Source organism: Mya arenaria, chromosome 5, assembly GCF_026914265.1.
Source record: "Mya arenaria isolate MELC-2E11 chromosome 5, ASM2691426v1".
Taxonomy (NCBI): domain Eukaryota; kingdom Metazoa; phylum Mollusca; class Bivalvia; order Myida; family Myidae; genus Mya; species Mya arenaria.
In genome coordinates, this window is record NC_069126.1 from 22008849 (window position 1) to 22029106 (window position 20258).

General features: G+C 35.2%; 2 protein-coding genes across 2 annotated transcripts in view; both read left to right on the forward strand.

Annotated features, from left to right (window-relative positions):
- Positions 1-20258, forward strand: part of LOC128234685 (kielin/chordin-like protein) — a 53976-nt gene that overhangs the window by 17276 nt on the left and 16442 nt on the right. The gene's annotated exons all lie outside the window — the stretch shown is intronic.
- Positions 11763-18092, forward strand: LOC128234686 (uncharacterized protein DDB_G0274171-like). The gene is made up of 6 exons (XM_052949090.1): positions 11763-11872; positions 12019-12413; positions 12936-13055; positions 13298-13438; positions 16908-16955; positions 17151-18092. The coding sequence occupies exons 2-6, from the start codon at positions 12038-12040 to the stop codon at positions 17321-17323; spliced, it is 858 nt and encodes a 285-aa protein (XP_052805050.1). The 5' UTR covers positions 11763-11872; positions 12019-12037; the 3' UTR covers positions 17324-18092.

Here is a 20258-nt window from a genome sequence, read left to right on the forward strand (position 1 = left end):
ATATGATATGATAAGTCAACGCGTTAACCCTGGTGTATGTGTTTTTACAGTTAAGTCATATGATATGATTAGTCAACGCGTTAACCCTGGTGTATGTGTTTTTAAGTTAGGTCATATGATATGATTAGTCAACGCGTTAACCCTGGTGTATGTGTTTTTACAGTAAAGTCATATGATATGATTAGTCAACGCGTTAACCCTGGTTATTGTGCTTTTACAGTAAAGTCATATAATGTGATAAGTCAACGCGTCAACCCTGGTTATTGTGTTTTTACAGTAAAGTCATATGATATGATTAGTCAACGCGTTAACCCTGGTGTATGTGTTTTTAAGTAAGGTCATATGATATGATTAGTCAACGCGTTAACCCTGGTTATTGTGTTTTTACAGTAAAGTCATATGATATGATAAGTCAACGCGTTAACCCTGGTTATTGTGCTTTTACAGTAAAGTCATATGATATGATTAGTCAACGCGTTAACCCTGGTGTATGTGCTTTTAAAGTAAAGTCATATCATGTGATTATTCAACGCGTTAACCCTGGTTATTGTGCTTTTACAGTAAAGTCATATAATGTGATAAGTCAACGCGTTAACCCTGGTTATGGTGTTTTTACAGTAAAGTCATATGATATGATTAGTCAACGCGTTAACCCTGGTTATTGTGTTTTTACAGTAAAGTCATATGATATGATTAGTCAACGCGTTAACCCTGGTGTATGTGTTTTTACAGTAAAGTCATATAATGTGATTAGTCAACGCGTTAACCCTGGTTATTGTGTTTTTACAGTAAAGTCATATGATATGATTAGTCAACGCGTTAACCCTGGTGTATGTGTTTTTACAGTAAAGTCATATGATATGATAAGTCAACGCGTTAACCCTGGTTATTGTGTTTTTACAGTAAAGTCATATAATGTGATTAGTCAACGCGTTAACCCTGGTTATTGTGTTTTTACAGTAAAGTCATATGATATGATCAGTCAACGCGTTAACCCTGGTATATGTGTTTTTACAGTAAAGTCATATGATATGATAAGTCAACGCGTTAACCCTGGTTATTGTGTTTTTTACAGTAAAGTCATATGATATCATAAGTCAACGCGTTAACCCTGGTTATTGTGTTATAACAGTAAAGTCATATAATGTGATTAGTCAACGCGTTAACCCTGGTGATTGTGTTTTTACAGTAAAGTCATATGATATGATTAGTCAACGCGTTAACCCTGGTTATTGTGTTTTTACAGTAAAGTCATATGATGTGATTAGTCAACGCGTTAATCCTGGTTATTGTGTTATTACAGTAAAGTCATATAATGTGATAAGTCAACGCGTTAACCCTGGTGTATGTGTTTTTACAGTAAAGTCATATGATATGATAAGTCAACGCATTAACCCTGGTGTATGTGTTTTTACAGTTAAGTCATATGATATGATTAGTCAACACGTTAACTCTGGTGTATGTGTTTTTAAGTTAGGTCATATGATATGATTAGTCAACGCGTTAACCCTGGTTATTGTGTTTTTACAGTAAAGTCATAAAATGTGATTAGTCAACGCGTTAACCCTGGTGTATGTGTTTTTACAGTAAAGTCATATGATATGATAAGTCAACGCGTTAACCCTGGTGTATGTGTTTTTACAGTAAAGTCATATGATATGATTAGTCAACGCGTTAACCCTGGTTATTGTGTTTTTACAGTAAAGTCATATGATATGATAAGTCAACGCGTTAACCCTGGTATATGTGTTTTTAGAGTAAAGTCATATAATATGATTAGTCAACGCGTTAACCCTGGTTATTGTGTTTTTACAGTAAAGTCATATGATATGATTAGTCAACGCGTTAACCCTGGTATATGTGTTTTTACAGTAAAGTCATATAATATGATTAGTCAACGCGTTAACCCTGGTTATTTTATTTTTACAGTAAAGTCATATGATATGATAAGTCAACGCGTTAACCCTGGTTATTGTTTTTTTTACAGTAAAGTCATGTGATATGATAAGTCAACGCGTTAACCCTGGTTATTGTGTTTTTTACAGTAAAGTCATGTGATATGATAAGTCAACGCGTTAACCCTGGTTATTGTGTTATTACAGTAAAGTCATATGATATGATCAGTCAACGCGTTAACCCTGGTATATGTGTTTTTACAGTAAAGTCATATGATATGATTAATCAACGCGTTAACCCTGGTTATTGTGTTTTTACAGTAAAGTCATATAATATGATTAGTCAACGCGTTAACCCTGGTGTATGTGTTTTTAAGTAAGGTCATATGATATGATTAGTCAACGCGTTAACCCTGGTTTATGTGTTTTTAAGTAAAGTCATATGATATGATTAGTCAACGCGTTAACCCTGGTTATTGTGTTTTTACAGTAAAGTCATATAATTTGATTAGTCAACGCGTTAACCCTGGTGTATGTGTTTTTAAGTAAAGTCATATGATATGATTAGTCAACGCGTTAACCCTGGTTATTGTGTTTTTACAGTAAAGTCAAATAATGTGATTAGTCAACGCGTTAACCCTGGTGTATGTGTTTTTACAGTAAAGTCATATAATTTGATTAGTCAACGCGTTAACCCTGGTGTATGTTTTTTTACAGTAAAGTCATATGATATGATTAGTGAACTCGTTAACCCTTTTGTTGTGTTTTTACAGTAAAGTCATATGATATGATTAGTCAACGCGTTAACCCTGGTTATTGTGTTTTTACAGTAAAGTCAAATGATATGATTAGTCAACGCGTTAACCCTGGTTATTGTGTTTTTTACAGTAAAGTCATATGATATGATTAGTCAACGCGTTAACCCTGGTGTATGTGTTTTTAAGTAAAGTCATATGATATGATTAGTGAACTCGTTAACCCTGGTTATTGTGTTTTTACAGTAAAGTCATATGATATGATTAGTCAACGCGTTAACCCTGGTGTATGTGTTTTGACAGTAAAGTCATATGATATGATTAGTCAACGCGTTAACCCTGGTGTATTGTGTTTTTACAGTAAAGTCATATGATATGATTAGTCAACGCATTAACCCTGGTATATGTGTTTGAACAGTAAAGTCATATAATATGATAAGTCAACGCGTTAACCCTGGTGTATGTGTTTTTACAGTAAATTCATATGATATGATTAGTCAACGCGTTAACCCTGGTATATGTGTTTTTAATTAAGGTCATATGATATGATTAGTCAACGCGTTAACCCTGGTGTATGTGTTTTTAAGTAAAGTCATATGATATGATTAGTGAACTCGTTAACCCTGGTGTATGTGTTTTTACAGTAAAGTCATATGATATGATTAGTCAACGCGTTAACCCTGGTGTATGTGTTTTTACAGTAAAGTCATATGATATGATTAGTCAACGCGTTAACCCTGGTTATTGTGTTTTACAGTAAAGTCATATGATGTGATTAGTCAACGCGTTAACCCTGGTGTATGTGTTTTTACCGTAAAGTCAAATGATATGATTAGTGAACTCGTTAACCCTGGTTATTTTGTTTTTACAGTAAAGTCATATGATATGATTAGTCAACGCGTTAACCCTGGTTATTGTGTTTTTACAGTAAAGTCATATGATATGATTAGTCAACGCGTTAACCCTGGTTATTGTGTTTTTACAGTAAAGTGATATGATATGATTAGTGAACTCGTTAACCCTGGTTATTGTGTTTTTACAGTAAAGTCATATGATATGATTAGTCAACGCGTTAACCCTGGTGTATGTGATTTTAAAGTAAAGTCATATGATATGATTAGTCAACGCGTTAACCCTGGTGTATGTGTTTTTACAGTAAAGTCATATGATATGATTAGTCAACGCATTAACCCTGGTATATGTGTTTTAACAGTAAAGTCATATAATATGATAAGTCAACGCGTTAACCCTGGTGTATGTGTTTTTACAGTAAAGTCATATGATATGATTAGTCAACGCGTTAACCCTGGTATATGTGTTTTTAAGTAAGGTCATATGATATGATTAGTCAACGCGTTAACCCTGGTGTATGTGTTTTTAAGTAAAGTCATATGATATGATTAGTGAACTCGTTAACCCTGGTGTATGTGTTTTTACAGTAAAGTCATATGATTTGATTAGTCAACGCGTTAACCCTGGTGTATGTGTTTTTACAGTAAAGTCATATGATATGATTAGTCAACGCGTTAACCCTGGTTATTGTGTTTTACAGTAAAGTCATATGATATGATTAGTCAACGCGTTAACCCTGGTGTATGTGTTTTTACCGTAAAGTCAAATGATATGATTAGTGAACTCGTTAACCCTGGTTATTGTGTTTTTACAGTAAAGTCATATGATATGATTAGTCAACGCGTTAACCCTGGTGTATGTGTTTTTACAGTAAAGTCAAATGATATGATTAGTCAACGCGTTAACCCTGGTTATTGTGTTTTTACAGTAAAGGCATATGATATGATATGTCAACGCGTTAACCCTGGTGTATGTGTTTTTACAGTAAAGTCATATGATATGATTTGTCAACGTGTTAACCCTGGTATATGTGTTTTTTACAGTAAAGTGATATGATATGATAAGTCAACGCATTAACCCTGGTGTATGTGTTTTTACAGTAAAGTCATATGATATGATTAGTCAACGCGTTAACCCTGGTTATTGTGTTTTTACAGTAAAGTCATATGATATGATTTGTCAACGCGTTAACCCTGGTTATTGTGTTTTTACAGTAAAGTCATATGATATGATTTGTCAACGTGTTAACTCTGGTTATTGTGTTTTTACAGTAAAGTCATATGATATGATAAGTCAACGCGTTAACCCTGGTTATTGTGTTTTTACAGTAAAGTGATATGATATGATTAGTCAACGCGTTAACCCTGGTGTATGTGTTTTTACAGTAAAGTCATATGATATGATTTGTCAACGTGTTAACCCTGGTTATTTTGTTTTTACAGTAAAGTCATATGATATGATAAGTCAACGCGTTAACCCTGGTATATGTGTTTTTACAGTAAAGTGATATGATATGATTAGTCAACGCGTTAACCCTGGTTATTGTGTTTTTACAGTAAAGTCATATGATATGATTAGTCAGCGCGTTAACCCTGGTTATTGTGTTTTTACAGTAAAGTCATATGATATGATTAGTCAACGCTTTAACCCTGGTTATTGTGTTTTTACAGTAAAGTCATATGATATGATAAGTCAACGCGTTAACCCTGGTTATTGTGTTTTTACAGTAAGGTCATATGATATGATTAGTCAACGCGTTAACCCTGGTGTATGTGTTTTTACAGTAAAGTCATATGATATGATTAGTCAACGCGTTAACCCTGGTTATTGTGTTTTTACAGTAAAGTCATATGATATGATAAGTCAACGCGTTAACCCTGGTGTATGTGTTTTTACAGTAAAGTCATATGATATGATTTGTCAACGCGTTAACCCTGGTGTATGTGTTTTTACAGTAAAGTCATATGATATGATTAGTGAACTCGTAAACCCTGGTGTATGTGTTTTTACAGTAAAGTCATATGATTTGATTAGTCAACGCGTTAACCCTGGTGTATGTGTTTTTACAGTAAAGTCATATGATATGATTAGTCAACGCCTTAACCCTGGTTATTGTGTTTTACAGTAAAGTCATATGATATGATTAGTCAACGCGTTAACCCTGGTGTATGTGTTTTTACAGTAAAGTCAAATGATATGATTAGTGAACTCGTTAACCCTGGTTATTGTGTTTTTACAGTAAAGTCATTTGATATGATTAGTCAACGCGTTAACCCTGGTTATTGTGTTTTTACAGTAAAGTCATATGATATGATTAGTCAACGCGTTAACCCTGGTTATTGTGTTTTTACAGTAAAGTCATATGATATGATTAGTCAACGCGTTAACCCTGGTGTATGTGTTTTTACAGTAAAGTCATATGATATGATTAGTCAACGCGTTAACCCTGGTTATTGTGTTTTTACAGTAAGTCATATGATATGATTAGTCAACGCGTTAACCCTGGTGTATGTGTTTTTACAGTAAAGTCATATGATATGATTAGTCAACGCGTTAACCCTGGTGTATGTGTTTTTACAGTAAAGTCATATGATATGATTAGTCAACGCATTAACCCTGGTATATGTGTTTTAACAGTAAAGTCATATAATATGATAAGTCAACGCGTTAACCCTGGTGTATGTGTTTTTACAGTAAAGTCATATGATATGATTAGTCAACGCGTTAACCCTGGTTATTGTGTTTTTACAGTAAAGGCATATGATATGATTAGTCAACGCGTTAACCCTGGTTATTGTGTTTTTACAGTAAAGTCATATGATATGATTTGTCAACGTGTTAACCCTGGTATATGTGTTTTTTACAGTAAAGTGATATGATATGATAAGTCAACGCGTTAACCCTGGTGTATGTGTTTTTACAGTAAAGTCATATGATATGATTAGTCAACGCGTTAACCCTGGTTATTGTGTTTTTACAGTAAAGTCATATGATATGATTAGTCAACGCTTTAACCCTGGTTATTGTGTTTTTACAGTAAAGTCATATGATATGATAAGTCAACGCGTTAACCCTGGTTATTTTGTTTTTACAGTAAGGTCATATAATATGATTAGTCAACGCGTTAACCCTGGTGTATGTGTTTTTTACAGTAAAGTGATATGATATGATAAGTCAACGCATTAACCCTGGTGTATGTGTTTTTACAGTAAAGTCATATGATATGATTAGTCAACGCGTTAACCCTGGTTATTGTGTTTTTACAGTAAAGTCATATGATATGATTTGTCAACGCGTTAACCCTGGTTATTGTGTTTTTACAGTAAAGTCATATGATATGATTTGTCAACGTGTTAACTCTGGTTATTGTGTTTTTACAGTAAAGTCATATGATATGATAAGTCAACGCGTTAACCCTGGTTATTGTGTTTTTACAGTAAAGTGATATGATATGATTAGTCAACGCGTTAACCCTGGTGTATGTGTTTTTACAGTAAAGTCATATGATATGATTTGTCAACGTGTTAACCCTGGTTATTGTGTTTTTACAGTAAAGTCATATGATATGATAAGTCAACGCGTTAACCCTGGTGTATGTGTTTTTAAGTAAAGTCATATGATATGATTAGTGAACTCGTTAACCCTGGTTATTGTGTTTTTACAGTAAAGTCATATGATATGATTAGTCAACGCGTTAACCCTGGTGTATGTGTTTTGACAGTAAAGTCATATGATATGATTAGTCAACGCGTTAACCCTGGTGTATTGTGTTTTTACAGTAAAGTCATATGATATGATTAGTCAACGCATTAACCCTGGTATATGTGTTTGAACAGTAAAGTCATATAATATGATAAGTCAACGCGTTAACCCTGGTGTATGTGTTTTTACAGTAAATTCATATGATATGATTAGTCAACGCGTTAACCCTGGTGTATGTGTTTTTAAGTAAGGTCATATGATATGATTAGTCAACGCGTTAACCCTGGTGTATGTGTTTTTAAGTAAGGTCATATGATATGATTAGTCAACGCGTTAACCCTGGTGTATGTGTTTTTACAGTAAAGTCATATGATTTGATTAGTCAACGCGTTAACCCTGGTGTATGTGTTTTTACAGTAAAGTCATATGATATGATTAGTCAACGCGTTAACCCTGGTTATTGTGTTTTACAGTAAAGTCATATGATATGATTAGTCAACGCGTTAACCCTGGTGTATGTGTTTTTACAGTAAAGTCAAATGATATGATTAGTGAACTCGTTAACCCTGGTTATTGTGTTTTTACAGTAAAGTCATATGATATGATTAGTCAACGCGTTAACCCTGGTTATTGTGTTTTTACAGTAAAGTCATATGATATGATTAGTCAACGCGTTAACCCTGGTTATTGTGTTTTTACAGTAAAGTCATATGATATGATTAGTCAACGCGTTAACCCTGGTGTATGTGTTTTTACAGTAAAGTCATATGATATGATTAGTGAACGCGTTAACCCTGGTTATTGTGTTTTTACAGTAAAGTCATATGATATGATTAGTCAACGCGTTAACCCTGGTGTATGTGATTTTAAAGTAAAGTCATATGATATGATTAGTCAACGCGTTAACCCTGGTGTATGTGTTTTTACAGTAAAGTCATATGATATGATTAGTCAACGCATTAACCCTGGTATATGTGTTTTAACAGTAAAGTCATATAATATGATAAGTCAACGCGTTAACCCTGGTGTATGTGTTTTTACAGTAAAGTCATATGATATGATTAGTCAACGCGTTAACCCTGGTGTATGTGTTTTTAAGTAAGGTCATATGATATGATTAGTCAACGCGTTAACCCTGGTGTATGTGTTTTTAAGTAAGGTCATATGATATGATTAGTGAACTCGTTAACCCTGGTGTATGTGTTTTTACAGTAAAGTCATATGATTTGATTAGTCAACGCGTTAACCCTGGTGTATGTGTTTTTACAGTAAAGTCATATGATATGATTAGTCAACGCGTTAACCCTGGTTATTGTGTTTTACAGTAAAGTCATATGATATGATTAGTCAACGCGTTAACCCTGGTGTATGTGTTTTTACAGTAAAGTCAAATGATATGATTAGTGAACTCGTTAACCCTGGTTATTGTGTTTTTACAGTAAAGTCATATGATATGATTAGTCAACGCGTTAACCCTGGTGTATGTGTTTTTACAGTAAAGTCAAATGATATGATTAGTCAACGCGTTAACCCTGGTTATTGTGTTTTTACAGTAAAGGCATATGATATGATATGTCAACGCGTTAACCCTGGTGTATGTGTTTTTACAGTAAAGTCATATGATATGATTTGTCAACGTGTTAACCCTGGTATATGTGTTTTTTACAGTAAAGTGATATGATATGATAAGTCAACGCATTTACCCTGGTGTATGTGTTTTTACAGTAAAGTCATATGATATGATTAGTCAACGCGTTAACCCTGGTTATTGTGTTTTTACAGTAAAGTCATATGATATGATTTGTCAACGCGTTAACCCTGGTTATTGTGTTTTTACAGTAAAGTCATATGATATGATAAGTCAACGCGTTAACCCTGGTTATTGTGTTTTTACAGTAAAGTGATATGATATGATTAGTCAACGCGTTAACCCTGGTGTATGTGTTTTTACAGTAAAGTCATATGATATGATTTGTCAACGTGTTAACCCTGGTTATTGTGTTTTTACAGTAAAGTCATATGATATGATAAGTCAACGCGTTAACCCTGGTATATGTGTTTTTACAGTAAAGTGATATGATATGATTAGTCAACGCGTTAACCCTGGTGTATGTGTTTTTACAGTAAAGTCATATGATATGATTAGTCAGCGCGTTAACCCTGGTTATTGTGTTTTTACAGTAAAGTCATATGATATGATTAGTCAACGCTTTAACCCTGGTTATTGTGTTTTTACAGTAAAGTCATATGATATGATAAGTCAACGCGTTAACCCTGGTTATTTTGTTTTTACAGTAAGGTCATATAATATGATTAGTCAACGCGTTAACCCTGGTGTATGTGTTTTTACAGTAAAGTCATATGATATGATTAGTCAACGCGTTAACCCTGGTATATGTGTTTTTACAGTAAAGTCATATGATATGATAAGTCAACGCGTTAACCCTGGTGTATGTGTTTTTACAGTAAAGTCATATGATATGATTTGTCAACGTGTTAACCCTGGTGTATGTGTTTTTAAGTAAAGTCATATGATATGATTAGTGAACTCGTAAACCCTGGTGTATGTGTTTTTACAGTAAAGTCATATGATTTGATTAGTCAACGCGTTAACCCTGGTGTATGTGTTTTTACAGTAAAGTCATATGATATGATTAGTCAACGCCTTAACCCTGGTTATTGTGTTTTACAGTAAAGTCATATGATATGATTAGTCAACGCGTTAACCCTGGTGTATGTGTTTTTACAGTAAAGTCAAATGATATGATTAGTGAACTCGTTAACCCTGGTTATTGTGTTTTTACAGTAAAGTCATTTGATATGATTAGTCAACGCGTTAACCCTGGTTATTGTGTTTTTACAGTAAAGTCATATGATATGATTAGTCAACGCGTTAACCCTGGTTATTGTGTTTTTACAGTAAAGTCATATGATATGATTAGTCAACGCGTTAACCCTGGTTATTGTGTTTTTACAGTAAAGTCATATGATATGATTAGTCAACGCTTTAACCCTGGTTATTGTGTTTTTACAGTAAGTCATATGATATGATTAGTCAACGCGTTAACCCTGGTGTATGTGTTTTTACAGTAAAGTCATATGATATGATTAGTCAACGCGTTAACCCTGGTGTATGTGTTTTTACAGTAAAGTCATATGATATGATTAGTCAACGCATTAACCCTGGTATATGTGTTTTAACAGTAAAGTCATATAATATGATAAGTCAACGCGTTAACCCTGGTGTATGTGTTTTTACAGTAAAGTCATATGATATGATTAGTCAACGCGTTAACCCTGGTTATTGTGTTTTTACAGTAAAGGCATATGATATGATTAGTCAACGCGTTAACCCTGGTGTATGTGTTTTTACAGTAAAGTCATATGATATGATTTGTCAACGTGTTAACCCTGGTATATGTGTTTTTTACAGTAAAGTGATATGATATGATAAGTCAACGCGTTAACCCTGGTGTATGTGTTTTTACAGTAAAGTCATATGATATGATTAGTCAACGCGTTAACCCTGGTTATTGTGTTTTTACAGTAAAGTCATATGATATGATTAGTTAACGCTTTAACCCTGGTTATTGTGTTTTTACAGTAAAGTCATATGATATGATAAGTCAACGCGTTAACCCTGGTTATTTTGTTTTTACAGTAAGGTCATATAATATGATTAGTCAACGCGTTAACCCTGGTGTATGTGTTTTTACAGTAAAGTCATATGATATGATTAGTCAACGCGTTAACCCTGGTATATGTGTTTTTACAGTAAAGTCATATGATATGATTAGTCAACGCGTTAACCCTGGTGTATGTGTTTTTACAGTAAAGTGATATGATATGATTTGTCAACGTGTTAACCCTGGTCGGCCCACGACGAAATAATTCCGGGTCGTTGTATCCCTTCAAATAGTTGTAAAAATATTTTTCTCCAATTAGGTAGCATTTAGATATGTGTACATTACATTATTGTATGTATTTTTTAAATTTACACCAATTATATTATATTTGGGGGGATGAAAATGCCACAACTGTGTCACAGGGACGTTATATATAGTGTCTGTAAACAAATCATGTTAACAGAAAACGAAATGGACTTGATATGGTTTTCTGGTGTTCGATGATGAGACAACGTGTTCATAATATTTTGAGAAATAGCGTTAAAGCTGATTGTTTTCTGGAAATTCAAAATCAAGAGGTTAACAGTAATTTTACATACAAAACATATTTTTGTTTTGTGCTGGCACCATATACGCTGTATTGAACTAAAATTTAGCTGAACATGTTTACATGCAAGCATCGTAGATAATGATTTAAAGCCTTTAATATTACTAACTTACCATAACAGCGTATAGAAAAGGAGTGATAACGATTTACATGTACTTCTTACTTAAATATTTGCGTGAAAGGTTTTAGCAACGAACCGTCAACACGTAGTTTAAATCTACTCGTAAACATCCGCATTTGATATTACGCACTGTTTATGGTCGACATGTAAATTATCGAGGTGCGTCCGCTTCTTCAACTAATCAAACTAACCAACGATGTGGGTTTAACTTGTTTGTGTCAGGTTGCAATTATAATCCAGGACATGGGTTCGATCAGACGCTTATATAATGAAACATACTTCATTTGCGTTGATTTATTTTGCGATACATAATAGTAAGGAAGGTTTCATGGATAATCTCATAAAATATTAAATTAATTTGTATATACTTCGAATAAAAAAAAATGCGCTTTTCATTTTTTTTAAGGTGGTAGAAAAACGCGATTTTATGAAAAAAAATATGGATAATGTTGTTTTTCAGCTAACCTACACTCGAAGCTATGATCTTCGAAACAACATTCAGCACCACGCTAGCATTGATGCTATCTGTGGTATACGCTGCCCCAGAGCTCTTGAAAAGACCACCACCACTCGATTGCGCAATACAGCTATGCGCCGTTCCTAACTGTCCTACCGGGAATACCTACACTCCTCCCGGCTCGTGTTGTCCCGTATGTGGCCAAGACTGTTCCTTGGTTAAATGTGCCCTTCCAGTATGTGCGAAAGGTGAAGAACGGTATACTCCACCTGGCGCGTGTTGTCAACAGTGTCGACCTCTAGACTGTTTCCTAATTCAATGTGCTCTTCCCAAGTGTTTAGACGGACAGGAACTCTATACACGACCAAGAACGTGCTGCCCGATCTGTAGATTTATAAGTAAATATCGATAGCCTTTGATTGTCTTAGATTTTATGATTATTTGTTTTACATAAGTATTGTCTTATTAATATTTCGATGTTGTCATAACTCTTCTTTTTTAAATGTCTTAAGCGCTTCTTTTATCGATATATAAACCATCACTTCCGGTCAAAGGGGCAGGGTGCGTTGTTTTGACACACCCCTTTGACCACGTCCCTTCCCCCCATTTAAAAATACAAACCCAGGCTTATTAATAATGATGGGGGGACTTTTAGTAATGATAACTTACCAAAAAAATTTTTTTTGATATTTTTTATTCCATTATCTTTGTAAAGGTGACGACTTGCTCCTGCATTCCCCATATTTGCTGAGATGACCCGGTTCAGGAGGCCATAACTTTGTCAAATCGCAACCACACTCAACGCACTCTGTCCCTATGCTTTAGGTATCATTTGAACAAATATAAGCCAATCGATGCAGTTCAGTTTTTTTGTTATTCGCGTCCTCGTATTGTTTTGACTTCAGCCTCTCTCTTTTCAGAGAAAGTCTGTGTTCATACAGACGGAAAGAAATACGCTAACGGGGAGACATTCAAAGACAAATGTAACACATGTACTTGCAACGATGGACACATCGGCTGTACTGAAATAGCCTGCATTGGTATGAAGACGTTATTTTTTAATTGTTTTTGACACATTTCAAATATGAACTATAAATATGTGTTATGATTTGAACTTAACAAAATAATTTAAAAAAATGAAATGCTTAATGCTACTTGTTATAATATGCGTTAGCATGGTTACAATGCCTAAATATGTTTGTATATACCTTTAATGTTATCATCAATACTACAACTTAATTTATCAAGAAAAGTCTTAAAATAAAAGTTTCTAATATTTTAGAAAAGGAAGGCAGTTGTCCTAAGCCATGGAGTTACGGGAAATTCGCCATTTGTATCCACATGTGCGATGGTGATTGGGATTGTCCAGATAAACAGAAGTGCTGCAGCAACGGTTGTGGAAAAGTCTGCAGGATACCGAAGCGTGAGTATAAATGTTAATTCGTATCATACGTTTGAATGTGGATTGTACTTCCGTGGATTTTTTGGAATGAATATGTGTTGGTATACAAATGTCCATGTATCAGTATACAAATGTACAAATATTGGTGTGCGAATTAACATGTGCTGTCAATGTGTTAGTATACATAATTTTTATATACAAATATTGGTATCTGAATGTATAAGTGCTGGTATTAAAATGTACTTGTTTTAGTATACGAATTTGATGTGTACATATACGAATGAACATGTATTATTATTCGAATGTACATGTGCTAGTATACGAATTTACATGTGTTGGTATACGAAGGTACAAATGTTGGTATGCGAATGTACAAATGTTGGTATACGAATGTACATGTGTGGGTATGCGAATGTACAAATGTTGGTATGCGAATGTACACGTGCTGGACTGCGAATGCACATGTGTGGGTAAACGAATGTACATATGTTAGTAAACGAATGCACATGTGTTGGTAAACGCATGTATATGTGTATACGAATGCACGACTGTTGGTATACGAATGGACATGTTCTAGAATACGAATGTACGAATGTTGGTTTACAAATGTTGATGTATTGGTATACGAATTTACGTGTAAACGAATGGGCATGTGCTGGTGTACGAATGTACATGTGCTGGTATACGAATGTATTTGTATTGGTATACGTATGTTAAAACAAGCGTGTTTTATACGTTTGTGCCACTGTTTCAGTGTCGTGTAGGCCCTTGCATTGGGCTTAACCAAACAGAGTTTATATTTGACTGCTTGGCTTGTCCCGGTAGTTTTCATTGCCTTATTGCATGACTGTTTGGCTTGTCCCGGTAGTTTTCATTGCCTTATTGGATGACTGCTTGGCCTGTCCCGTTTGTTTTCATTGCCTTATTGGATGACTGCTTGGCTTGTCCCGGTAGTTTTCATTACCTTATTGGATGACTGCTTGGCTTGTCCCGGTAGTTTTCATTGCCTTATTGGATGACTGTTTGGCTTGTCCCGGTAGTTTTCATTGCCTTATTGGATGACTGCTTGGCTTGTCCCGGTAGTTTTCATTGCCTTATTGCATGACTGCTTGGCTTGTCCCGGTAGTTTTCATTGCCTTATTGCATGACTGCTTGGCTTGTCCCGGTAGTTTTCATTGCCTTATTGGATGACTGTTTGGCTTGTCCCGGTAGTTTTCATTGCCTTATTGGATGACTGTTTGGCTTGTCCCGGTAGTTTTCATTGCCTTATTGGATGACTGTTTGGCTTGTCCCGGTAGTTTTCATTGCCTTATTGGATGACTGTTTGGCTTGTCCCGGTAGTTTCATTGCCTTATTGGATGACTGTTTGGCTTGTCCCGGTAGTTTTCATTGCCTTATTGGATGACTGTTTGGCTTGTCCCGGTAGTTTTCATTGCCTTATTGGATGACTGTTTGGCTTGTTCCGGTAGTTTTCATTGCCTTATTGGATGACTGTTTGGCTTGTCCCGGTAGTTTTCATTGCCTTATTGGATGACTGTTTGGCTTGTCCCGGTAGTTTTCATTGCCTTATTGGATGACTGTTTGGCTTGTCCCGGTAGTTTTCATTGCCTTATTGGATGACTGTTTGGCTTGTCCCGATAGTTTTCATTGCCTTATTGGATGGCTGTTTGGCTTGTCCCGGTAGTTTTCATTGCCTTATTGGATGACTGGTTGGCTTGTCCCGGTAGTTTTCATTGCCTTATTGGATGGCTGTTTGGCTTGTCCCGGTAGTTTTCATTGCCTTATTGGATGACTGTTTGGCTTGTCCCGGTAGTTTTCATTGCCTTATTGGATGACTGCTTGGCTTGTCCCGGTAGTTTTCATTGCCTTATTGGATGACTGTTTGGCTTGTCCCGGTAGTTTTCATTGCCTTATTTGGATGACTGTTTGGCTTGTCCCGGTAGTTTTCATTGCCTTATTTGATGACTGCTTGGCTTGTCCCGGTAGTTTTCATTGCCTTATTGCATGACTGGTTGGCTTGTCCCGGTAGTTTTCATTGCCTTATTGGATGACTGCTTGGCTTGTCCCGGTAGTTTTCATTGCCTTATTGCATGACTGCTTGGCTTGTCCCGGTAGTTTTCATTGCCTTATTGCATGACTGCTTGGCTTGTCCCGGTAGTTTTCATTGCCTTATTTCATGACTGCTTGGCTTGTCCCGGTAGTTTTCATTGCCTTATTGCATGACTGCTTGGCTTGTCCTGGTAGTTTTCATTGCCTTATTGCATGACTGTTTGGCTTGTCCCGGTAGTTTTCATTGCCTTATTGCATGACTGCTTGGCTTGTCCCGGTAGTTTTCATTGCCTTATTGCATGACTGTTTGGCTTGTCCCGGTAGTTTTCATTGCCTTATTGCATGACTGTTTGGCTTGTCCCGGTAGTTTTCATTGCCTTATTGCATGACTGCTTGGCTTGTCCCGGTAGTTTTCATTGCCTTATTGCATGACTGTTTGGCTTGTCCCGGTAGTTTTCATTGCCTTATTGGATGACTGTTTGGCTTGTCCCGGTAGTTTTCATTGCCTTATTGCATGACTGCTTGGCTTGTCCCGGTAGTTTTCATTGCCTTATTGGATGACTGCTTGGCTTGTCCCGGTAGTTTTCATTGCCTTATTGCATGACTGCTTGGCTTGTCCCGGTAGTTTTCATTGCCTTATTGCATGACTGTTTGGCTTGTCCCGATAGTTTTCATTGCCTTATTGGATGACTGTTTGGCTTGTCCCGGTAGTTTTCATTGCCTTATTGCATGACTGCTTGGCTTGTCCCGGTAGTTTTCATTGCCTTATTGGATGACTGCTTGGCCTGTCCCGGTAGTTTTCATTGCCTTATTGGATGACTGCTTGGCTTGTCCCGGTAGTTTTCATTGCCTTATTGGATGACTGTTTGGCTTGTCCCGGTAGTTTTCATTGCCTTATTGCATGACTGTTTGGCTTGTCCCGGTAGTTTTCATTGCCTTATTGCATGACTGCTTGGCTTGTCCCGGTAGTTTTCATTGCCTTATTGGATGACTGATGACCCCATGTATATCATTTGAAAGGATTAAAGGAATAAAGAAAGATCATTTGAAAATAAGACCGAAAGAAGTAATAATCATCTTCAAATATTGCAAACTGTTTTAAATCCCAGTATATTTCCGTTGAAAAAAAACACAAACAAATTTCCAAACTGCAATAAATTGGACATATGAAGCCTTTCAGTAATTTATTTCGTATGTATGTGAAAAGTAAGCAAATTCTTTTCATATTGCCACAATTTTACATTTCAACCAATGGCTCGATGCTATAACACGCTTATTGTACATAAGACACCTAAATATTGACTTTTTTATTTTAATACATGTGTGTGCTGGCTTTATTAAGGATATTCCATTATTTGAGACATGACCTACTCAATATTTATATTTTTTATATCAAAAGTATGAAGGGTAATACAGACGTGTGTTTCCTACTGAATTTCAGAAAACCCAACACATGGATGCCGACAGCATGGCGTTTTTTATTCAAATGGTATGTCTTATAGCAACAAAATAGCTCATATGCTGATCTTGTGAATACGAATACAGACTTATTAAAAAAAACAATATAACAGATCGACGTATATATATATTGCGTATGTTAAACATGTACTATTATATTAATCGACTGGTTAACAAAGTTCAAATGTATGAAATGCTATTAACTTTCTATGCTATTATTTTGCAGGCGACAAAGTGCCATCAACTTCAAAACCACGTGATCCATGTGATCGTTGTACATGTCTGGATGGGAAGATAGTCTGTGATCGTTTGTTATGCCTCGCGTGTGCTGGTTTCAAGCCCAAGGGTGCTTGTTGCCCTATTTGTGGTACCTTCCCAGGGGAGCTTGCTACAGAGTGATAAATGATCGACAATTGGTGTTTGCTAATGACTCACGTGAACCTTAAAGAAAAAAATGCATGATGGTAAAGATAGGTTGGTGATTACTGTTCGCCACTCACCTAGTGTAAACTGTTAATTACAAATAAGTTTACATTGTTTTAATGATGAACATGAAACAATGGTATCAATGAATTTTGAGAATGTATGTGAGTTATTCCGTGTTACTTGAAATTGGATTAATATCGATATTTTTATTCACATATGCATTTTCATATTCACACAGCCAAACTATTAAACTATTTTTTGTTTGGCATGATTTACACCATCGTAAGTTTAATTTAGAGCGTCATAATAACTATAAACTAATACCCTGCCAATGTATGAGAAACAACATTAATAAAGAATCTGTATAACATGAAGTAAGATGGTTTTTTGCATAACGACTTCACCAGAAGATAAATAAACATTCAAATGAAGTGACGTCAACGCCATGCACTCTTTAATGACGGAACGTCGTGAAGCGGCAAAACCAAAGACGTTTGCAGAAGTATGATATACACACATACAAATAAACATTAAGTAGCCTATGTGAAATTGTGTAATAAAATAATATGATTAGGCAAACATAGTAAAAAATGTTACTGTATTAAATATGACATAGAAGGTTATCATTGAGACCGTTCGGAAGCATAGTTTTTAGTTCATGTATAAAATATGTGTCCCTGCTTAAACGGTCTAGATTGATATTAACAACATCTATTGGAAGAATAAAAAGACAATAAACATTCATGGAATTGGTCGTTACATGTGAAATTTCATTAATCCTATGACGTTGCATTTCTCTTGCGGCGTCTGCGACCAAAAACCCGCCGTCGAACCGACGTCTATTTCTAATATAAAGCAGACTTTAGGATAGCGTATAAAATTTATGGCATAAGTCCATATATCGTATATAGACGGTTTTAGACAAGGTTTAGACAAGGTTTTGTCCATCAGACCTGATGATGTGATGAACATTTGCATGTCCCTAGCCTAACAGATCGAAAATTATGTATATCAATACCGTGGTGAAATAATATAATGTTATTAATTAGGTGATTTCATATTCAATTTTTTGTCCGAGGGCAGCAGTATTGGCATGAGCCCGAAAATAGTCTAATATCTACCTTCCCTTATTAATGAAACTTATTTCTCTCTTTAATTCATGGACTTATGAACAAAGCCAAATGCACTGTACATTCTATGGAAGCATATCGAGGGATGACAGCGAAAAGGTTCTATCTTCTTCTTTATGTAATATCGCTAAGAACCTTTTCGCATTCACCCCTTGATATGTCTCTGCGTGCTTATTTCGTTAATCGTCTGCCAAAAGTTCAAAATTGTTAAATTCACCTTCTCGTTCATTTTGTCAGTTTCCCAAAAAATAATAGTTTTTAAATTGACTAGATATTCCAGATTATTTTTCGAACAAGGTACACAATTTTGAAAACAGCCGTAAAACGAAAAAAGATACTGCCACATTTAATAATTAACAGCAATTTCGTATTAGGGCGAGATTTTAGAGCCAATGAAAATGGTATATTTCTCGAATGCCGTATTTGGCGAGTTTAGTAACCAATAAAAACGCCAGAAACTCGTATTGGCCGATTTAAGTCCGTATGAGCTTTGGCCCGTATTGTCGTCAATTGTAAAGTATTAGTACTATAAAAGTTGTATATAATCACAAAAAATACGTGGTAATTAATAATATTAGTTACGGGGGTAGTAGTACCAGATATGGGCAAAGGAACTATATCGGATGTGAGAGTTATAAAAAGGTTGGTTTCGAATTTATGAAAGTAAGTTTCGATTTAGAGAAAGTAAATTTCGAGTTATAGAAAATAAGTTCCAATAAGGGAAAGTTAGATTCGAGAAAGGAAAAGTGAGTTTCAAGAAGGAAAAAGTGGGTTTCGAGAAAGAGAAAGTAAGTTTCAAGTTAGTGAAAGACACTTTGGAATTAAGCACTTTTGAACGTATATTGCTTTATTAAAAGAGTGCTTTATAAATGAGGTATACTACTGCTACTACTACTAATAATAATATATAATAATAATAATTAGAAAAAGTAAGTTTCGAATTCGAAAATGTGAGTTTGGAGTAAGATACGTGAGTTTCGAGTTTTTGAAAGTGAGTTTCGAGTTAGAAAAAGTGAGTTTTAAGTTTATGAAAGTGAGTTTCGAGTTTAGGGAAGTGGTTAGCGAGTTCGAAAACGTGAGTTTCTAGTCAGGAAAAGTGAGTTTGGAGTTAGTGAATATGAGTTTTGAGTCCGAATTCGAACTAGTGAGATTTAAGCTTAAAAGGTGAGTTTCGAGTTTAAAAAGGTGAGTTTCGAGTTCAAAAAGTGAGTTTCAAATTAGGAAAGGTTAGTTTCGAGTTTATGAAAGTGAGTTTCGAGTTTATGAAAGTGAGTTTCGAGTTTGAGTTTCGAGTGTGAATAAGTCGAATTTTGAGTAAGTGAAAGTTAGTTTCGAGTTGTGTCGAGAAGAGCGAGTTTCGAAGGAGACACAATTGAAACTCTGTCGTTGATATTTTAGATTGTTATAACGTAAACTTTCAAGGTTTGTGTACCTATTGTTCGACGTTTTTATAGTCTTATTGCTTATAATTATGAACTTGGGATAATTTTTATTCAAAATGTTCCAATTAAACTATGATATCAGATATGAGGTGAAATCTGCAAACACCCGGCTGAAACTATGGAACTACTTGTATAAAGTTTTTCTCTTTAGTCAGGTGCTATTAAATGGGAAAATCCGACTGTAGCGATGGAAGTTATTGAATTCAGTCTTTGCATACATACATACATGTGCTATTGAATGGACAAATTCATCAAAACATATCATCTCAATTTTTTCATCCGTCCATGGCTCGTTCTGACAGGACTTATACTGTCATTTAACGTAGCACACCAGTA

What these genes read in the sequence shown, in the direction of transcription:
- LOC128234686 (XM_052949090.1), top strand. Translation starts at nt 12,038, where the DNA reads ATGATCTTCGAAACAACATTCAGCACCACGCTAGCATTGATGCTATCT. An exon ending in CCCGATCTGTAGATTTATAA is followed by an intron (nt 12,414 to 12,935) that starts GTAAATATCGAT and finishes CTCTCTTTTCAG; the next exon opens with AGAAAGTCTGTGTTCATACA. An exon ending in TGGCGTTTTTTATTCAAATG is followed by an intron (nt 16,956 to 17,150) that starts GTATGTCTTATA and finishes ATTATTTTGCAG; the next exon opens with GCGACAAAGTGCCATCAACT.